Below are 15,529 nucleotides of genomic sequence, written 5' to 3' on the forward strand. Positions count from 1 at the left end.
CTCATAAATTGTGTTTTTGACTTATAATAATGGAATGGATTAGTTAGCTGACAGATGAATAAATAGTGAAAGGATAATTTAAATTAGTAAGGAATGGTTTTCTATTTAAATTAGTTCCGTTTAAATCTGTTCTTGCTGCAAGCTGCAGGAAAATGTAATGGAATTCAGCTACTATCACAAAAGCTACTACTTGGAAAGGTCAAGGACTTTTCTGAAAGTCAAGCCATGGCTTAAGAAGTCTTGGTGATATTTTCTTGTGTGCCATGTATGCTTCCAAGAACTTCTAGCAGTGCATTTACCTGAAATTTCTCTAGCATCCTAGGCATTGCTTTGTTTCTTGTGCAAATAAAGCTCAGACCCTCCTTTCTCTCATAGCCCTAAGGGCATTCCAAAGAGATTGACTCAGAACAAAAGGGCTTTTTGCATACCAGATGCCACATAGTTGGGAGGCAGACTTCCTAGCTCCGGACAGAGTTGCCCTGCCCTGCCAGTTTATGGAGGCATAGGAAAACAGAGGCAGTTTTGTTTTAGTGACTAACACACTCCTTTACCTAACCACCTGTAAGATTGTAGTTTGAACACATTTATGACAGACTTGTAACATTTCACCTAACCACTTCTAAGAATGCATTTTGAGCACATAAATTCCCTTTCCGACTTATTCCAGGTCTTAACTGAACCCACCCCTTCTATTCACTCCCCTTTTGGGTTGCAAATGAAGCTGGCTATGGCAGCTCTGGTAGGGAGCTTGGAAGCTTTTGTTTGGTATTGTAGGAGTCAGGCTGTGGGAAGGACCAAGATGGGGAGAAATGAAGATGAAGATGAGGATGAAGCCAAAGGAGTTTAGTTAGAACTAGGGTAGGACAGGAGGAGAAGGGACGGAGAGGAGCTAAGTATGAGAATAGAATTGAAGCTGTGTAGACAGAATTTAATCTCAGAGAAATGAAGTAAACAGATGAAAAAATCAGTGTACTTAGGCTATTTTCCCGAAGATTACCCCCGCCATTAGTAGTGTCTCTTCTGGGCCCCTGGGAGGGAAATTAAAGAGACTGGACCTCAATAACTTCTGAAATGTTCCCTTAGCAGAAAAATTACTTAAGAGGCAAATTCTGACTGAAGGGCAGAGACAGTGGAGCAAATTTCAAGCTCTGATTGACCTGCTGTTTGAAAGGTTGACCCCTGAAGTAGATGAGGTAAACCAAAGAGAATACTGTGTTCAGATACTGGAGCTGATCCAGAGTTTTTAGACATAAGAAGCACCCACTGTGACCCAGGACAGCAGTCTAGAGCCCTGCCCCTAGTGCTTACCTTTATCCAGGCTCATTGCCATCATCAAAGTTTACTCTTTATTTCCCAGTAAATTTATAATAATGTTCAGCTAGCTTATACCCCAGAGAGCTCATCAAATATTTTTATATTTTCTAAATTACCTGCATTGGTTACTCATTAGCCTGTACTTTAATTACTTAAACAAAAATAGAGGGTTCAGGAGATGCCCAGTCTGTAAATTGTTAGCTATACAGGCATGGGTGTTAGTATTTAAGCTGCGCTAGGAACACGTCCCGAACACGACAAGACCACAGAAGAGTTTTATTAAAGAGGATAGAGGTGACAGGCCTGTGTGAAACACACATGGGTGAGGAGATAAGGGGGGAGAGAGAGAAAGAGGCTCATGCAAGATGGCACCGGCTTTCTAAAGGTTGGGCCGCGCATGCGTACAGGAACTCCTGTGGGTACTCCACGTATGTGCACAGATTACATGGCTTTGCGCGCGCTTTACGCAACCACGTAAGGCCACAGAGTCCCTGTCCCGCGAGATGTCTGACCGGGAGACAGCTATTCTGAACCGGAAATAGTTAGGCGGTCCGCCGGGCAAGCCCAACTGTGTGGACATGTAATCTCTATCAATGGGAACCTAGTTCAGATCACCAGAACTTATACAAAAGAGCCAAACATGAACATGCATGCCTACAACTGCTAAAGATAATTGGCCAGCCAATCTAGCCAAATCAGTGAGCTTCAAGTTCGAGGAGAGTCCCTGTCTCGAAAATTAAAGGGTGAAAAAAATGATCGAACAAAGTCATTCATTACCATCCTCTGTAAGTACATAACCACTAACATTTACATATATCGCTTACATACAGCAAATCTCTCTCTCTCTCTCTCTCTCTCTCTCTCTCTCTCTCACACACACACACACACATACACACACACACACACACACACACACACACTAAAGAACTTTCTAAAAATAAGAAAATGTTGATATAGTGATTTTTGCTTGTTCTATTTGGTTTTTAGATAAGGTCTCACTATGCCCTTGTTGGCCTTGAACTCAGTATGTGGCCCTGACTCACTTCATAAGGAGCCAAAGTCCCTCGTAGTGTCTTGTCATCTAGATACTTTCTGAGCCATCTATCGTCAGTTAAATTTCTTTGCGTGATCCTGCAGATAGGAACTCCGCAATTAAGCTGCAAAGCAGGTGAGGAGTCAGAATACTGTGTTGGGGAAACAGAACCTTGTCGTATGGAAAGAAGACAGCAGTGCATAGTTCACGATGACACGGCACGTGCGATGATCAAACACCGGCAATCTCTCCTCTGAATGGAAACGGATACAGTTTTGAACACACAAATGGGTGAAAGAATTAAAAAAGAAATAGCAAGTAGTTTTAAAAGGGGAAAGTTAGGGGAGAACTGCAAGACGGTTGATGTTTCCTGCCAGCCCTCTGCTGAGGACAAGGGTGAAAGGCTCTAAAATGACTCAAGGTGCAAACCTCGTCACAAGCGCAGGAAACTGCACAGAAGTCCTGCAAAGCAGACGCATGAGGAGGGTGCGAGCAGGAACCATGAACGTGTAATAGCGCCCCATCATCAGAAAAAATGCATGGGGGAGTTTGGGGTTTGTTTTGTTTTTATCGGCAAGAGGATACTAACTAGGATAGAGAATGCAGCTAAACCAAGCAGGGGCTTCAGCTTGAGAGACAACAGCTGACCGACTCCCTCTTCAGACTTAAAAAACAACGAATAATCTGGAGTCACGGGAAGGAACACGAACAAATTAAACGATGTGAACGTGGCTCTCAGGGCAATTCTATTTGTAAAAAGGGCGTGCCAGAGCCCAGACCTGGCCAGCAAGCACACAGGGCCAAGATGGCTGCCATCTTTTATCCCCAATCCAGGGGGTGACTCCATCATCCCATCGGTGAGAGCTTGGCTTTACAATCTGTCTCAGCTGGAGGGGTGTTAGGATTCTGCCGCTCCTCCAGCTGCATGACTGCACATGCGCAGTTCAGTAGCCAAGAAAGGGGCCTTATGTCTTTCTTATGTCATCCATGTGCAGAGTGGTCACGCAATCTGCACATGCGTGGCGTAGCTCTGTAAGCCCACATGCACACGTGCAGGGAAATCCTTAAAAATCTGGTCATGACTCCTCCCTTCTCTTCTGCCCTCTCCTTCTCCCCCACTCGCTCTCTCCCTGCATGAGTCTCTCATGGGCCTGCTCACTCTCTTCTGCCCCCCCCCCCCAATAAAGCTCTGATACTGGGTTTTGTAGTGCCTCATGACCTTTCCTCACAGAGTAAAAGCTCCGCATTTAAAACCAACAAAGAGGAAGGCTCAGGAAATATGAGTCCTGGCTGGACTGATTACCTTTGATAGACAAAATATATATAATTACCTTTGATAGAGAAAATGGAAATGCCTTTAATAGAAAACAAAACAAAATTTCCCTTGAAAGACCAAGGGCTGATACTATGGGAAAAACAAAGGAACGGACAGTGAATGCTGCGGCTATAGTATTGTGCTTTGGAAGGTAGGCCAGAATGATGGCGCATCACAGAACATAGCATTGGTTTAAGTAGGTAAAGCAATGAAGTAAAGATGGATTGTGATTGCAAGGAGTTAAGGAAATATAAGGCCAGAGAGCTGTGGCTTATCCATATGGACTTGAGGTCACTTGAGATGGTTGGCATACCAGGCTTTTTAGTAATAGGAGGCAGATAAAAGTAGATAGGAGTGGATAGCTGATAACTCAGGGTACTGCTATATGGTAGATACGTATCCAAGATAAATGAGACAAGATAGTAGATAGCAATGTTGAGAGAGGCTGGAAGACATTAGAGCCAAACTGAAGTGGACACAAAGGACAAGGTGTGTGTGTGTGTGTGTGTGTGTGTGTGTGTAGACTTGCATCATGGAGGAGCCACACTTCCTCAGGCAGAGTCATTCAATTTGGTGGACATACCCGGAATTCTATGCCTTGGCAGAGGGAGGCAAGAGGATTCAAGTCCAAGGCCTATTTGTGCTACAAAGCGAAGCCCTGTTTTAGAAAAACAAAAGGAGAAAAAAAAAGGTTGATAATTTGTGACTGACAAGTATGATGAATCCTTCAAAATCATTCTTTTGTTATTAAGAATCAGGAAAGCATACTTTCCATTATATTTAGACATCCTCTGCCTGCTGCCAAACCTATAGTCTTTGAAAGAAAGCCAACCAATTATTCCAAACTCTGAAGCATAATCAAGCAAGCCTTAACAGTTCATGAGCACAGTTTGGAAAAGCTTGTTGGCAAACTTTAGAAAACTCCCTATTCTTCATTTTTTGCCAGGGATGCACAGGAATCTTAAAACTTTTCTGTCAGTCCAATCCTTTTCCACTTGTTGGTCTTTGATATGTAAAAGCTGAACAACTTGGGATAAAAAGCAGAATCCATAAATTCTGAAGTAAAATACCATGCTTTACAATGCTCTTTTTCTTTTTATGATATACACAAAATAATAACCTAGAAATGTTCTTTCCCATCATTTGATGGGGGGAAGGGGATTTCTGTGAGCTTCTAAAGGTCAATCCTCTGACATCCTCTTTTCCTTCTTGCTGACATCTCTGAATATCATGATAATAATATTCACTCCTTAGCATGTATCTACTGTCTGTCTTTTGGACTGTACTGTGACCTTTATTCCCAGATGAAGGAGGGATAACAGACTCACTTTGGCAGTTCAGAGCAGGCTCAGTAGAGCAGTCAGACCTTGGAGTACACAGTACACTTTGAAACACCTTGGAGTACACAGTGAGGACTGGAGAATGACTGTACAAGCAGCTGATGGAAACTGCTAAAGAATGTGCTTTCGGGGTTGGGGATTTAGCTCAGTGGCAGAGCTTTGCCTGGCAAGCACAAGGCCCTGGGCTCAAAAAAAGAAAAAAAGAATGTGCTTTCTGCTTTCCTTTGGAGACCTAGTGTGAGTCAGTAGGAGCTTCTGCTAATTGCCACTTCTTCCAGACCACTCACTCAGGGGGGTGAGGACTGCAGAGCCAAGGGAAGGGCAGCTGAACTCCATAGTATCCACAGCATCAGCCACATTCCCACACTTCCCCAGACCCTAAGAGGCTAAGTCTTAGGGTTCCATAAGAACAGGAATGAATGGGCTGGGTCCATACTAAGTTAGTCAACTCAGTATTACCAACAGGAAAGTCTGTAAGCCAAAGGTTGTGCTGTCCACAGGTCTTGCATAATTTTCATTTTCTAGATCAAATCTAGTAAGTGGTAAGAGTTGAGTAGCTGTATGGGGGAAATCTAGAAAAGTTCTATAATGTTGTGAAATTAAGTGGGCATTAAACATTTGGTGATGCTACAATACAGAGAAAATGCGTTTTCCAAGCTGATAAATGGAAGAGAAGTTTCCATATGCCAACTGTTAGCAGCGTGTGTAAGCACAAGCAGGATTCTCTTACAACCAAGCCATTTGCTCCTTCTTAGTAGTTGAAAGTGGCCCCAGACAGAGCAGGGAGTCCTAGTGTGGAAACACTATTAGGTGAACAATGGTTAGAAACTGCTCTAGTGTCTTCCTTCCAGACCTCTTTCTTGAACTATGTGCTATTTCAGTGGTCTGAGATTGGAGTGGAAATATACATGGCCAGACCACACATTGTCCTTACCTGGCAAATGCAAGGCACACCGGGCTCAAGAAGTGACCTGTACCAGACACTAAATACCAAAAATCATTTTCTAATAAACACCAAAAATATGAATTTCTTCACAAAATAGTGAAGTGGATCAAAGCCTGGGGTGCTCCTGCTATAATGGTATTGGTATGAAACATCCCTTCTGAGACAATGAGAACAGAAACTAAGGTTTAAGTACTTGATGTCTACCAGTTGTTCAGGTTGGTGCTTTTGTGCAATGCTTTAAAAAATGCCCTCCATATCAGGCACTGCTGTCTTTATATATGAGGGAACTGAGACTCAGGTAGGCTGAACAATCTGAGATCATGCATGGTAGTGGTTGTTATGAAACACTAAACTCGTTAGTTTGTTTCTAAAACACATGCTTCTTTTTAATATATCACATTTCTATTCCCTTGGCCAGAGATTGGCCTTACTTTTGTAATAAATATTGGATCTATTAACTATAGGCTTTAAAAAAGATTTATTATATTTTAAAATTATGTTCATATATGTGTTTGTGTGAAGGTTTGTGATGGGAAGGACTATCATCAAAATATACTGTATGAAAAATTTAAATAATAAGTCAGTTGGAGGGTGAGGAGTGTTTGCTGAGGAATAGAATGTTTGTCTAGCACATAGTGATCCTTGGTTAGTCCCCAGTAGAGAAGGAGAAAAAGGAAAAAATAAGGTTAAAAACTCAGTTGGTAAAATGTCAATGAACCATATAGTTCACTGATCACTGAGCATGCACTCAAAGAGCTGGACCTGTAGCAGGCACCTGTAATCTCAGTACCAGGAAGAGGGGTTCAGGAGAATCCTTGGGACTTGCTGGCTGTGTAGTATAGCTAATCAACAGTCTTCAGATTCAGTGGGAGACCTGTCAAATAACAAAACAAAACAACCCCCCCAAAAACAACAAAAAACCCCAAACAAACCAAAAAAACAAAACAAAACAAACAAAAAACCACCATTATAGAGAGCTGTAGAAGACATGAGTAAGGTGCTCACAGAATCTAGAGGAGGGTATCAGATGCCCCAGAACTGGTGTTATAGGCAGTTGAGAGTCAACCTACATGGGTGTTAGGAATCGAACTGAATCCTCTGTAAGAGCAGTACGTGGTTTTTTACTTGTTTGTTTTTGCTATTGATTGTTTCTTTGTTTGCTTGGGACATAGTCTCATTACACAGTCCCAGCAGTCCAGGAACTCACTGTAGATCAGGCTGCCCTCAAACTTCAGAGATCCATCTGTCTCTGCCTCCCGAGTGTTGAGATTACAGGGGTGTGCCCTCACACCCATTTACAGCATGTGCTTGTAACCACCTAGCAATCGCCAACCTGTGGCTTCTTAAAAAACATTAATTTATCCATTGAAAATTATATACTTTTATGCAGTTTGATCATAACATTCCACCATCATCTCCTTCCAACTCCCTTAATGGCCCCCATCCCATCACTCTCCCAACTTCATGTCCTCCTTGGTTGTTGTTATAGTAACTGTTGCCCATGTCCCCACGAATGTTGTCTACCTACTGGAGCATGGGAACCTACTATCAAGTCCCCAAAGGACAGTGACTCTCCCTCTCTCAACAGCTACCACCATCCAGAGGCTTCTAAATTCCGGGATCTCTGTAAGTGTATTGCCTGAGATGCTGATGTGTAGGCTTTAGCACCTAGGTCAATAATTTGACATAGCAACAAGACTACATGATATCATTTATAAAGTTTATCAAAGAGAACTGGACAATCAACTTTTCAAAAAGAATCACAGAAGCAGATTCAAAGAAAGCACATAAAGAGAAACTAAAAGGGGCCTGGCATGTTAGGTAGTCAGGCAATCCCTTGAACTTTAAACTTCCACATCACAGTATGAATTGGTTCGAAGATAAGAAGTAGAATAAATTCTCTCTTGTCGACAGGGCCGCATCTCTGCTTTTCCAGAGGCACACACAGCTGAGATCATGGCATTTGACGGCACTTGGAAAGTAGACCGGAATGAGAACTATGATAAGTTCATGGAGAAAATGGGTAAGGACTGGTTTCTACTAGAGCGGCTCGTGTTTGCTTTCTTCTCTCTGTGTGTTAGGGAATGAGTGGTGATGTGTAAGGCTCCAGGTGTGATTGTACAGAGTCTGGATATCCATATCCACATTTTCTGCTTTAGGAAAGCGACTTGTCCCCTAGGGCAAGTGTTAGAGCCCCTGGATTTTCTTCCCTTGCCAGTTAATTATATCTATGTAACTGAAAACTGACATGTTTGTGGACATTAGAAGAAAGACAATTGTAGTGAGTTATGATAATTTCCACAGCTTAAAATAATGCTGGATTATAGGGGTTAAAAGAACAAGGAACTTTTAATAAGGTAAGAAAATAATTTTATCAAACCTCAGCTTGAATAAATTCTTTGTAATTCTCTTCTCTGACTTGCCTAACTTTAGGAATAGCTACAGAAAACCATGTTTCCTTTGTGGAGGTATACTTTGACTATATTATAAATGTCTACTAATGTTCTGGCAAGCTACACTACAAAATTGGGCAAAAATTATGTCATTTCCCAAAACAAAACCTGCACAAATTATAGCTTATACTTTAGGGATTCTGAATTTAGGTTTATGAAATTTGTACATTCATACTATAATGAACTTAATCATAAAATCTCTAACTTTTCTGGCTTGGCACCAATCAGACATGCCACAAAAATAAATATAACTATAAAGCAAGCAAAGCATGGTGCTATTTGCCTGTGATCTAACACTTTGAGAGGGAAATGGCTAGCCTGAGCTATGCAGCAGGTTTGGAGCCTGCCTGGGGTAGGTACCAAAACCCAGTTTCAAACAATAAATAAAATTCACTTTGAAAGCAAAGTAGAGTTGGAAATGAATAAATACCCCGAACTGAGCTGGGTTTCTTTAATACTTGAACACACCTCTCAAGGCTTCACGTGACATTGCTGCCATTGGACTGAACACTGGAGCCAAAGGTTGTTAAGCTTGTTAAAATGACCTGGGGCTGAGGTGCTACAGTTTGCTGCTTCATTTACATTTTCTTAGTGTGGAAAAGCTGCTTGAACCATTTCTCTATATCTGCCAGAGCTTCCCCTTTCTCTAAAAGCAACTGGGTGTGGCTGTGCACACACAACACTATTTGCTCTTCCTTCTCCACCCACAAAATAAAGACAGATGAGCAGACCAAAGCAGAGCTAAGAAAGGAAACACTTTCTGTGGCATTTTCATTTCATGTTCCCCTCAATCTCTCCTTTTGCAGGCGTTAACGTGGTGAAAAGGAAGCTTGCAGCTCATGACAATTTGAAATTGACCATCACACAAGAAGGAAATAAATTCACAGTCAAAGAATCAAGCACCTTTCGCAACATTGACATTGTGTTTGAACTTGGTGTCAACTTTACCTATAGTCTAGCAGATGGAACGGAACTCAATGTAAGACATTTTTTATAAACAATGCATTCTTGATTTTTTTAAACAATATAAAGTGCTTTATCTCATGGAATGGTTCAGCTAATGAAAATTCATTCATTCATATTTTATATCACACACATTGGTAAATGTTATATAATGTTTTATTGTGATATACATCCATGAAAGAAGCTATACTGAGCAATAAGGTTTAGAATAATCCTCTTAGATGGACTGAGTATAGGGATAGTCACATGATGTCTTACTTAGGGTTTTGATTGCTCTGAACAGACACCATGACCAAAGCAATTTTTAATAACGTAAAATATTTAATTGGGTAGCTTACAGTTTCAGAGGTTTAGTCCATTATCATCATGGTGAGACATAGTGGTATGCAGGCAAACGTAGTGCTGGAGAAGGAGCTGAGAGTTAATACATCTTGATGTACAGGCAACAGGACACAAACTGTGTCACTGGGCATGGCTTGAGCATAGGAGACCTCAAAGCCCGCCCCAACAGTGAAACACTTCCTCCACCAAAACCACACCTACTACAACAAAGTCACAACTCTTAATGGTGCCACTCCCTATGGGGGCCATTTTCTTTCAAATCACCATACAAGGAAATGTAAAGTTCTGCATTTGCAACTCTTCATACTGGGAGAACACAAGTTATAGTGTTTAATATATTCAAACACAATAACTGTTTATAAATGTACTTGGACAATAAACTGAGAGGCCAGAAATGTAGTTGAATCGGGAGACTGTAGCAAGCAAAAACCCTGGGTTGTGTTTCCAATACTGCATAAAAACTGGACATGGTCACACTTTCCTGTAATCTCAGGACTTGGCAACTGGAGTCAGGAGTATCATAAAGTCAAACTTTTCCTCACACACAGAGTTAAGTTTGAGGCCAGTGTGGGCTACATGAGCTCTCATCTCAAATAAATATTGATTAAAAATTAATGTGTGGTTGGGGATTTAGTTCAGTGGTAGAGCGCTTGCCTAGCAAGTGCAAGGCCCTGGGTTCGGTCCTTAGCTCTGGCAAAAAATAAAAAATAAATAAAAATTAATGAACAGGTAAGTAGCCAAATGTAAAAGTTTAATGCATTATAGGTAATTAAAAAATGTCCCTTTTGAAAAAATTTTTAGGGACTCACTCTATCCAATTAATTTTTCAAAAGTACTTTTATAGTTGTGTGTGTGTGTGTGTGTGTGTGTGTGTGTGTGTGTGTGTGTGTGCCCATGCCCAAGTGGAGAGGTCAGAGGAGCACATCAAGTACTCTGATCCACTGCTGTTCATCTTATTCCCTTGAAACAGGGTATCTCACTGAACCTGGAGGTAGGCTGGTGGCCACAAAGCCCCCATGAGCCTCCAGTCTCCACAGCATTAGTGTCATAGGCATATGTGAGCACACCTGGCTTTTTACATGGATTCTAGGGACTTGAATTCAGGTCCTAAGGCTTGTGTTGTAAGTTCTCTCAGCAGCTGAGCCATCTCGTCAACTGTGCAATGACAGTTTAACTGTTGAGTATTTTCTCACTAATGTTATCACTACTCATCTGCACTAGAATTCAGCCTATAACAATTGTCAGTGGAATGGTGCCTAGTAGTTCCCAGTACAGCCTTGACTCCCACAGCCCATGTCCAATCCTCTTTCTGACTTTCGAGGAATTGCTCCATCATTTCACAGTCTCTATAGATGTAAAATGGAGGAAATGTGTTGCTTCATAGAGTGCATAGGGTCACTGAGTGAAGATGTGGGTCTGTAAAACTGTAAAACTGGAGACATAAAAATGCTGTCTTGTTATTGTGATACAGGGGACCTGGAGCCTTGATGGAAATAAACTCATTGGAAAATTCAAACGTGTAGACAATGGAAATGAGCTGATTGCTGTCCGAGAAATTTCTGGTGGTGAACTCATCCAGGTAAGTTGTAAGAAAGATTTCTAACAAAGACAAAAATGATTACAAACCAGAATTTTGTCACTGTGAGTTACACCTTTAATAAGTAAACTGTTACTTCTCTCTTGTAAATACACACACACACACACACACACACACACACACACACCACACATATATGAGTCATCTGTTTATTGAGAAGAGTTTGCATATATATATATATATATATATATATATATATATATATATATATATATTCTTATTTTAATAATAAAAAACCCATAAATGCCTCAATCCAAAATGTAATTTTAATGGTTCTATCCTATATCTTTTTAAAATACTTCTATCAAATATAAGAAAATGCTAGGATAGGCTTTAACATTATTATTTTTCTTAATTTGGGGTAATAACTTAATTGACATGTTCTTTTATGTTTGTAAACATCTTTCAGACCTACACATATGAAGGAGTCGAAGCCAAGCGGATCTTTAAGAAGGAATAAGAAAGCTTCTTGGAGCCTAGAGCAATACTGAAGAGCTATACTGTTGTTAGGCTTCTCTCTCCATCATGATAATGCCAGGATGATTCATCCTTTCGTGAGCATTGATAGATTTCCAGTCTTCTCAAAACCAGAAAAGATAATTAGGACTTCATTTGTTTTATGTTCCTTAAGATAAACATTAACCAGAGTTTTAAAGAAAATAAATATTATTCTCACCTTAAGTAGTGTTTCCTTAAAAAACAAAAAAGCTATTGGCATAGCATTGATGACTGTTTTTTCAATATTGTGTGTGTGTGTGTGTGTGTGTGTGTGTGTGTGTGTATTGAGTTACGATTTTTCTGAACATTTTTTTGAATTGAAACATGAAACATCTTGAGTAGTCCCTCTATATAGCTGGTCCTCAAAGGGAAACCTGTAGGGACAGCTGACCAGAACACATGGGAGCTTACAGACTCTACATTAGGAAGCCTGCATGGGACAGACCCAGGTACTTCAGCCTGTGGGTAGCAGTTGTGTAGTTTGGTCTGTTTGTGGGGTCCCTAGAAGTGGGACCAAGATCTGTCCCTGGCACATGAGCTTGCTTTTTGGAATCTATTCCCTATGGTGGGATCCAACCCCTCTTTCCTATCTATCCAACTTTGTGTCCTTTTAAAAACAAAAGTAAAAACAATACAGATTCCCCCTCCATATCTTCTTGGTGTGTGACCTTTCAGTGGAGTATGGGTGATCTACTAGTGGCAACATTCTTAAAGAAAACTGGCTGACCTCCTTCCAGTAACTAGCAATTGCAAATCACTCATTGGGAATGGACGGGACTTCCTGTTCACTTCCCTTTCCAAATACGAGGATTTGTTTTGACCTACCACATAAGATAAAATAGTTTATTTATTGTTTGTTTACTTATTTATTATTCTCAAACACAAGTTCCCATTCCTCCTCTCGTCCAGTCTCTCCTCACCCTACCTCCTCTTTCCCCCATATCCATACCCCCTCCATCTCCCCTTAGACAAGATCAGGCCTCTTTTCAACCAAACATGGCATTGCATGCTACAGTAAGACCATCACATCAAGGCTGCATGAGGAAAAGGAGGAAAAGGGTCCTGTAAGCAGGTAAAAGAGTCAGAGATTGTCCTAGGTCCCACTGTTACCCACAAGAACACCAAGCTACTCAGCCATAACACATATGCAGAGGACCTAGATCAGACCCCTATAGGCTCCCTGATCTCTGCGAACCCCCATGAGATCAGTTGAATCTGTGGGCCATATTCTCATGTTGTCCCCAATGCCTCTGGCTCCTTGGATCCTTCCCCCTCCTCCTCCTTAGGACTCCCCAACCTCTGCCTAATATTTGGCTGTGGGACTCTTGCGTCTGCTCCCATCAATTGCTGGATGAAGTCTTTTTGGTCTCTTTGATGAAGATTCTGCTAGGCTCTGGTCCCAGAACATTGTGCAGGCAGAACAAACTACAGGTCAAAGGTTTTGTTCCTGGGTTGGTGTCCCAATTCCTCCACCTGAGGCCTTGCCTGGTTATAGAAGATGTTCAGTCTCTGTCCCCCAATAGGAGTCTGTGTTATGGTTACTCTCATAGATTCTATTGTGCTAGGTTTCCACCTCAGCCCTGAAATGCCCCCAATTCCAGTAATTTCTCTCAGTATTTTCTCCCTCCCTCCCTGCCCACTTGATCCCTTCTTTTCCCATTCATACCCACCTCGAGTCCATACACAAAAATCTATTTTATTTCACTTCCCAGGGAGATCCTTGCATCTGCTCTTAAGCTCTCCTTGTTACTTTGCCTCTCTGGGTCTGTAGACTGCAGCATGATTATCTTTTACTTTACAGCTAATATCCACTCATAAGTGGGTACATATCACATTTGTCTTATAGGTCTTGGTTACCACATTCAGGATGATGTTTTTCAAGTTCCATCCATTTACCAGCAAATTTCATGACCTCACTCTTCTCATTTTACAGCTGAGTAATACTCCATTGTTAAATGCTCCACATTTTCTTTATCTATTTTTTGGTTGAGGGGCATCTAGGTTGTTTCTAGTTTCTTTCTGGCTATTATGAGTAAAGCTGCTATGAACATAGTTGAGCAAATGTCCTTCTGAGAGGATGAAACATCCTTTGGGTATATGCCCTGGAGTGATATAGCTGGGTCTTGAAATAAATTGATTTCCAATTTTCTGAGAAAACTCATATTGATTTCCAAAGTGGCTGGACAAGGTTGCATTACACCAGCAATGGAAAAGTGTTCCCCTTGCTCCATATCCTCTCCTGCATGAACTGTCACTTGTGTTTTTGACCTTAGCCATTCTGACAGGTGTAAGATGGAATCTCAAAATCATTTTGATTAGGATTTCCCTGATGGGCCAAGGATATTTTCTTTAAGTATTTCTCAGCCATATTGATTTACTCTGTTGAGAATCTCTGTTCAGATCTGTAGCCCATTTTTAAATGGAATATTTAGTTTGTTGATGTCTAGTTTCTTGAGTTCTTTATATATTTTGGATATTAGACCTCTGTCAGATTTGAAGTTGGTGAAAATCTTTTCCCATTCTGTAAGCTGGCATTTTTGTCTTATTGACTGTGTCCTTTGCCTTACAGAAGCTTTTCAATTTCATAAGGTCCCTGTGCTATTGATGTTCTGTTCAGGAAGTTGTCTCCTGTGCCAATGCATTCAAGGCTATCCCCGACTTTCTCTTCTGTCAAGTTTAGTGTATGTGCTTTTATGTTGAGGTCTTTTATCCACTTGGACTTGAGTTTTGTGCAGGGTGATAGATATGGATCTATTTGCATTCTCATACATACAGACATCTGTTTAGACCAGCACCATTTTTTGAAGATGCTTTTTTACATTGTATATTTCTAACTTCTTTATCAAAAATCAGATGTCCATAGGTGTGTGGATTAACCTCTAGGTCTTTGATTCAGTTACATTGATCAATATGTCTGTTTTATGCCAATATCATTCATCTTTTTATTATTATTCCTCTGTAGTCCAACTTAAAATCAGGTATGGTGATACGCCCAAAAGTTCTTTTCTTGTGTAGGATTGTTTTACCTATCCTGGGTTTTTTGTTTTTCCCTTTGAAGTTGAGTATTGCTCTTTCAAGGTCTATAAAGAACTGGGCTAGAATTTTGATGGGGATTGCACTGACTCTGTACATCGTCTTTGGTAGGATGGCCATTTTTAATATGTTAATGAGCATGGGAGGGCATTACATCTTCTTATATCTTCACTGATTTCTTTCTTCAAAGACAAATTTTTTTTTATCATACAGGTCTTTCACTTGCTTGGTTAGAGTCACCCCAAGATATTTTATATTATTTATGGCCACTATGAAGGGTGTTGTTTCCCCGATTCTTTCTTAACCCATTTGCCATTTGTATTATAGGAGGTGTAAGTAAGCATTACAGCACAGATGGAAGGGTATCCTGGCAGTTGAGAGCCAAGGAATACCACAAAGTCACACTGTAAAACAAACCTCACACAAGAGATTTATTGGGAGGGAAAAAACCAGGAGAGTGGCTGTCAGCAGCTGTACAGCCTAGTCTCAGATCAGTATATGACTACCTGTCCAACAGGTTTACTCAGGCACCTGTAGAAATGACTCTCACTTGGCAAGGGCTGGTAGTCCATGGGACAGTGAAGGAATTTTCAGAATTTGTGCAGTTTGCAGACTCTTTTCTCTCTCATTGTAATTTGTCAGTCACAAAGCATCAGTTGGAATTGTCTCTGGAAATTCTCTTCCTTTTCAAATAT

The 15,529-nt window shown here is 40.9% G+C and overlaps 1 protein-coding gene across 1 annotated transcript; it reads left to right on the forward strand.

The window, feature by feature from the left end:
- Positions 1 to 7,867: 7,867 nt before the first annotated feature.
- LOC118585126 (fatty acid-binding protein, intestinal) lies at positions 7,868 to 11,763 on the forward strand. Its single transcript, XM_036189285.1, has 4 exons — positions 7,868 to 7,971; positions 9,208 to 9,380; positions 11,178 to 11,285; positions 11,713 to 11,763. Exons 1-4 carry the CDS (start codon positions 7,905 to 7,907, stop codon positions 11,761 to 11,763), a joined length of 399 nt encoding a protein of 132 aa, XP_036045178.1. The 5' UTR covers positions 7,868 to 7,904.
- The last annotated feature ends 3,766 nt before the right edge of the window (positions 11,764 to 15,529 follow it).

This window comes from Onychomys torridus, chromosome 6 (genome assembly GCF_903995425.1).
Source record: "Onychomys torridus chromosome 6, mOncTor1.1, whole genome shotgun sequence".
Classification (NCBI taxonomy): Eukaryota; Metazoa; Chordata; class Mammalia; order Rodentia; family Cricetidae; genus Onychomys; species Onychomys torridus.